General features: G+C 38.8%; 1 protein-coding gene across 1 annotated transcript; it reads right to left on the bottom strand.

Annotated features, from left to right (window-relative positions):
• Positions 1-1,658: 1,658 nt before the first annotated feature.
• Positions 1,659-2,588, bottom strand: LOC100481552 (olfactory receptor-like protein OLF4). Its single transcript, XM_034657227.1, has one exon. The coding sequence runs from the start codon at positions 2,586-2,588 to the stop codon at positions 1,659-1,661; it is 930 nt and encodes a 309-aa protein (XP_034513118.1).
• Between the last annotated feature and the right edge of the window lie 4,169 nt (positions 2,589-6,757).

Below are 6,757 nucleotides of genomic sequence, written 5' to 3'. Positions count from 1 at the left end.
GCTGACCACAGCCTCATAAGGAGACCAGCAGAGACCAGAAGACTTCCCCAACAAAGACCCACATGTGCTTTTGAAAAAAGTATTATCCCATATCTTTTATGTTTGGCATGGCTTGTCAAGCAGTAACAGCTGACATACAATAATCAATGTAAGCAGAACTGAGATATTAAGAATAATCTACTGCTTCTTATTTTTGACATTTGTTCTGATATTTGAAAGGAGTATTCATAACAGCCTGGTTATTAACATTTATTTCAGATAACTGTACTAAAAGTGACTACCATTGGGATTCCCTTCTAGGTAACTGACAGAGGTTGGAAGACCTATATGTTCTTTTTTTTTTTTTTTAAAGATTTTATTTATTTATTTGACAGAGACAGCCAGCGACAGAGGGAACACAAGTAGGGGGAGTGGGAGAGGAAGAAGCAGGCTCATAGCGGAGGAGCCTGACGTGGGGCTCGATCCCATAACGCTGGGATCACGCCCTGAGCCGAAGGCAGACGCTTAACCGCCGTACCACCCAGGCGCCCCAGAAGACCTATATGTTCTTGCAGGAAAAACTTGCAGGACCCTTAGTCACAAGTTTCCATTCCCAGAGAATTACTGGGCAGGAATTCCAGCTCTTGTCTGTGTTATCCTTTGATCATAGGATTGAAGAGAGTTTAGAAAAAAAAAAAAAGAAATTAATGATAGAGTGAATACATTTTTTGTGCACTCACTCATACTATAACATTTTTAAAGGGGGAGATACTAAGTTTAGGGGATTTGAAGGAGTAATATTTATAGGCAGCACTATAAATTTTCAAATTGAAACAGGAAAATCATCCAATTAAATAATATAAAATCTGCCACTAAATTGTTCACTCCAATTAATAAAACCCTCTAAACATGGACACCAAATATCCCACACTTCAATGAGTAGATGTTCATCATCAAAAAGAAATTTCCCAGAATAAATTATGCTGTGATAGAAAATTTTACTTGATCATATTTCAGGTCTTCTCTGATACTGAGCCCATATTAAGTCAATTGGTTTATTCAAATGTGTCTTTCTATAGATTACACTTGAATGGTGTTTTTCATAAGCAATATTTGCCTTACTATTCCGTGCGAGGAATACTGTGGATGCTGAACTGATAAGGAAACAGGAACCTAATGAAGATAATAAAGCCCCAGGACCAGCTACAAAACAAACAGTAGGTTAAAGTGTGTATTATCAAGAAGAGCATTTAAGGTAATAATGCAGAAAGGAAATGCAGACACGAAATGCAAAGCCATGATCTCAGAATTTCCTCTACAGTAAAATTATAAAAATGGTCCAGTTGCCAATGTAGTTTATTTCATAAAACTAGTACAGTTCATCGCTGTATGAGGCAAATGGGAATCTCCGAAATGTTTCTGATTTAAAGTTGTGACTAACTTTGGAACTGAAGAAAACAAAATGAAAATTGTTGACTATCAGAAAGAGCAGAAAGTTCAATAAAGGGAATTATTAAATTCTATACAACTTTAGAAAAATTGAACTTAAGAAAAATTGAAACTCCAGGGTATAAGTAGAGGGATTAAGTTATTCTTTGATGACCTGATTAAAGAATCACAATGTCTGGCTATTAGGCATTAAGCCTACAATCAGAGGTAGTTGGTGAAAAATGGCCCTTTTATGACTTCTTTCTGAAAAATACATTTAAAGCCCCCTTTATGTCTCTGTTCCTCAGGCTGTAGATGAAGGGGTTCAGCATGGGTGTGACCACCGCGTACATCACCGAGGCCACTCCACTCGTGTGGGAGCTCTGGGGAGCAGCAGAGCTAAGGTACACTCCTAGGCTCGTACAATAAAATATGGAGACAACTGAGAGGTGAGACGCACAGGTGGAAAATGCTTTATACTTGCCCTGAGCTGATGATATTCTACGTATGGAGGAAACTATCTTAGAGTAAGAGTAAATGACCCCGGCCAGGGGAGCAGCACCCAGCAGCAAAGCTGCTAAATACATCACCATGTTATTAAGAAAGTTATCAGAACATGCAAGTTGGATCATCTGATTGAGTTCACAGAAAAAGTGTGAGATTTCCATGTCTGTACAGAAGGACAGCCGCAACACCATTAAGGTTTGTAACAAAGAATGAAGGACACTCATGATCCAGGACACCAGAAGCAGGAGTGAACAGATCCGATAGCTCATAGTGACAGTGTAGTGCAGCGGGTGACAGATGGCCATAAGGCGGTCATAAGCCATCACAGTCAGGAGGAAGTTGTCCAAACCTCCAAAAAGTAGAAAAAAGTACATCTGCATGATGCAGCTGTCATAAGTTATGGCTTTTCTCTGTGTTTGTATATTTACCAGCATCTTGGGGACAGTGGTGGAGGTGAAACAGATGTCAACAAAGGACAGGTTGGCCAGGAAGAAGTACATGGGGGTGCGGAGGTGGGAGTCAGAGCTGACGGCCAGGATGATGAGCAGGTTTCCACACACCGTGATCAGGTACATGGACAGGAACAGCCCAAAGAGGAAGGGCTGCAATTCTGGTTCCTCAGAAAATCCCAGAAGAAGAAATTCTGAAATCTGTGTGTCATTCTTTACTTCCATTCAGTCTATGTGACTACCATGATAAGAGAAAAGGGGCAGGACATAATCATGCATTACTAACCTGGCAGATACATCATCATTTTTATTCTGCACTCAAGAAATTAATGTTTATATTTGTGTATGAATCATGGTAAAAACACTAAGAACTAGGAATAGAAGGAAGCTATCTCAACATAAGGCCATTTACGAAAAACCCACCGCAAACATGATATTTGATGGGGATACAATGAACATTTTCCTCTTTGATCAGGAACAATGCATGGATGCCTGATTTCACAACTTCTACTCAACATAACAATTGAAATTCTAGCCAGAGCAATTAAAGAAAAAGAAATAAATGGCATCCAAACTGGAAAGGAAGAAATAAATTTATGTATACAAATGATGTGATCTTCCATGTAGAAATTCCTAAAGATGCCATTTGCACAACATGAGGGGATCTAGGGGGTGCTACACACACTGAAATATGTCAGACAAAGACATATACCATATGACCTCACTTATGTGTGTGAAAAACAAACACTTAAATACAGAGAACAAACTGGTACTTGCCAGAGGGTAGGTGAGGGGTTGGTAGGTAAATGGTATAAACACTACCAAAGATATCTTGCCATTTGCAGCAGCATGGATGAATCTAGAGGGTATAATGCTAAGTGACATCAGTCTGTCAGAGAAAGACAAATACCATACGATTTTACTCATACATGGAATTTAAGAAAGAATACATATGAACAAAGAAAAAAAAGGCAAACAAAAACCAGACTCTTCAATATGGAGAACAAACTGGTGGTTGACAAAGGGGAGATGGGTGGGGAGATGGGTGACACAGGTGAAGGGGATTAAGAGTACACTTATCATGGTGAGCACTGAGTAAGGTGTACAATTGTTGAATCACTATATTGTAAACTGAAATTAATATAAGACTGCATGTCAATTAAGCAGAAGTTAAAAATATAATTTAAATTTAAAATTTAAAAACATACAAAAATTACCCAAAAGTCCTTAAAATTACCAAAAAATCTCCAAAATAAAAAAAAAAAATCAAATAAAATCTACAGACAAAATCAATTAATGCAAGAAACTAAGAGGGAAGGAGTTATACATTAACTAATAGAATTTAGAACATTTTTATGGCCAAAATATCTCCATAGAATTCAATAGAGAAACAAGAATCTGTAAAAATCATTTGAAATGTTGTCAACTGTATAAAATGGGCATATGATATATGGTCATGTAATAATAATTGGCAAATAAAAATGGTGACTAAATATATGAATTTTGCTCAAACTCACTAATACTTTACAAAAACAACATGAAATGCCTTTCACACCCATCAGCCTATCAAATAATTTAAGAGCTGTCACATCGATTGGGATTGGAACTTTTAAACAGAAAGCAAAGTGGTACTCTTTAATTTTCATTGTAGAAATATGACATGCTATAGCATTTTAGGAAATAATCTGAAAACAGCTATAACTATTGAAAATATAGATATGCATTGTTTACCTCGGGTTTTCTCATCTCAGCACTATTGGCATCTGGCCCAGATCATTCTCTGTGCTGGGGTTTGTCCTGGGCACTGGAGGATGTTTAGAGCACCTCTGGCCTCAGTGACACCTCCCCTACCTGACAGCCTAAAATGCCTGTGGACATCACTCAATGTCCCCTGGAGGACAAGATAGCCCTCAGTGGAGAACCAGCATTCGTTTTTTGTTTTTGTTTTTTAATTAATTTTTATTACGTCATGGTAGTCACCATACAGTACATCCTTAGTTTTTCATGTAGTGTTCCATGATTCATTGTTTGCTTGTAACACCCAGTGCACCATGCAATACGTGCTCTCCTTAATACCCATCACCGGCCTATTCCTATCCTCCACGCCCCTCCCCTCTGAAGCCCTCAGTTTGTTTCCCAGAGTCCACAGTCTCTCATGGTTAATTCCCCCTTCTGTTTACCCCCCCTTCATTCTTCCCTTCCTTCTCCTACTGATCTTCTGGCTATTTCTTATGTTCTATAAATGAGTGAAGCCATATGATAATTGTCTTTCTTTCCTTGACTTATTTCACTTAGCATGATCTCCTCCAGTCCCGTCCATGTTGTTGGAAATGTGTAGTTGTTCTTTCTGATGGCTGAGTAATATTCCATTCAAAGTCATTAGCCATCAGGGAAATTCAAATTAAAACCACATTAATATACCACCTTACACCAGTTAGAATGGCAAAAATTCACAAGGCAAGAAACAACAAATGTTGGAGAGGATGTGGAGAAGGGGGAACCTTCGTACACTGATGTCTGCTCAGCATAACCCTGGAGGTTCTAGCCAGAGCAATTAAAGAAAGAAAGAATCGAAACGAAACGAAACGAAACGAAATGAAAAGGAAAGAAAAGAAAAGAAAAAAAAGAAAAGAAAAGAAATGAAATGAAAAGAAAAGAAAGGCATCCCAACTAGAAAGGAAGAAATAAATTTATGTATGCAGACAGTGTGATCTCATATGTAGAAAATCTTAAAAATGCCACAGAAACACTCATAGAGCTAATTAATTAATTCCGCCAAGTAACTGGATACAAAGCCAAACCTCAAAAAAATCATCGCATTTCTACATACAAACAGTAAACAGTCCGAGAAGGGAATAAAATAATTCCATTTGTGTGACATCCAAAAGAGTAAGACTATCACCTCACACCAGTCAGAATGGCTAGTTTAGAATGACAAGAAATAGCAAGTGTTAGTGCAGGGGTGGTCAAGAGGGAACCCTCATGCACTGTTGGTGGGAATGCAATCTGGTTCAGCTACTGTGGAAACGGTATGGAGATTCCTCAAAATATTAAAAATAGAAATACCCCATGATCATGTAATCCCGTTACTGGGTATTTACCCAAAGAAGACAAAACACTAATTCAAAAATATACATACACCCCACATTTTACAGCATTATTTACAGCAATCAAGATATGGAAGCAGTCCAAGTGTCCATTTGATAGATGAATGGATAAAGAAGATGTATGTGTGTGTGTATATATATATATATACACCATCATATGTTGGAGAGGCTGTGCAGAAAGGGAAACCCTCTTACACTGTTGGTGGGAATGCAAGTTGGTACAGTCACTTTGGAAAACAGTGTGGAGGTCCCTTAAAAAGTTAAAAATTGAGCTACCCTATGATCCAGCAATTGCACTACTGGGTATTTACACCAAAGATACAGACGTAGTGAAGGGAAGGGCCATATGCACCCCAATGTTCATAGCAGCAATGTCCACAATAGCTAAACTGTGGAATGAGCCAAGATGCCCTTCGACAGACGAATGGATTAAGAAGATGTGGTCCATATATACAAGAGAACCAGCATTCTAACTCAATCTCAAAATATTTTTGTGTAATTGATAAAATAGCAATTTAGTGAGAAAGTATATGGAAAATCCTCAGAAGTGTAAATAACACGGCCACACCCTGAAATATTATGCAATATAATGAATTAGCATTATACTGGTTGATGCAGGCAGGTTGATGCAGCTTGATGGAGACAAGCTATAAGAGAGAGAGAGAGAGAGAGAGAGAGAGAAAGGGACTTCACCAGAGCCTAAAGACCATTTAACATATGCATAAGATTCTATTTATGAATTTGTATAAAAGTGTATGAATAGGGGCACCTGGGTGGCTTAGTCAGTTAAGCATCTGCCTTTGGCTCAGGTCATGATCCTGGGGTCCTGGGATCCAACCCTGGGTTGGGCTCCCTGCTTAGCAAGGAGCCTGCTTCTCCCTCTCCCTCTGTCCCTCCACTCTGCTTGTGCTCGCTCTCTTTCTCAAATTCTCTGTCTCTGTCTCACAAATAAATACATAAAATCATTTTTTAAAAAAGTATATGAATATTTGTGCATGCATAGTATAGAAACATACCACTTTTTTTGAGAGAGAGAGAGCACAGAAGCCAGGTGAAGGAGGGACAGAGGAAGAGGCAGAGAGACAAACTCAAGCGGGCTCCACAATCAGCCCAAAGCCTGACTCAGGGCTCCATCTCATGACCCTGACATCACGGCCTGAGCTGAAGTAAGAGGTCACATGCTCAACTGACTGAGCCACCAGGCACCCCTAGAATTGTAAGTTTTAAAAGAAACTAAGAGCTTATGGAACAATGGATAGCAGTAGGAGTGAGAATAGGTTAGGCATG

The sequence above is a fragment of the Ailuropoda melanoleuca genome, chromosome 4 (genome assembly GCF_002007445.2).
Source record: "Ailuropoda melanoleuca isolate Jingjing chromosome 4, ASM200744v2, whole genome shotgun sequence".
In the NCBI taxonomy this organism is placed as follows: Eukaryota; Metazoa; Chordata; class Mammalia; order Carnivora; family Ursidae; genus Ailuropoda; species Ailuropoda melanoleuca.
This window is presented reverse-complemented; position numbering and strand designations above follow the sequence as displayed.

Coding starts and splice junctions, on each gene's coding strand:
- LOC100481552 (XM_034657227.1), bottom strand. CDS start 2,588: ATGGAAGTAAAGAATGACACACAGATTTCAGAATTTCTTCTTCTGGGA.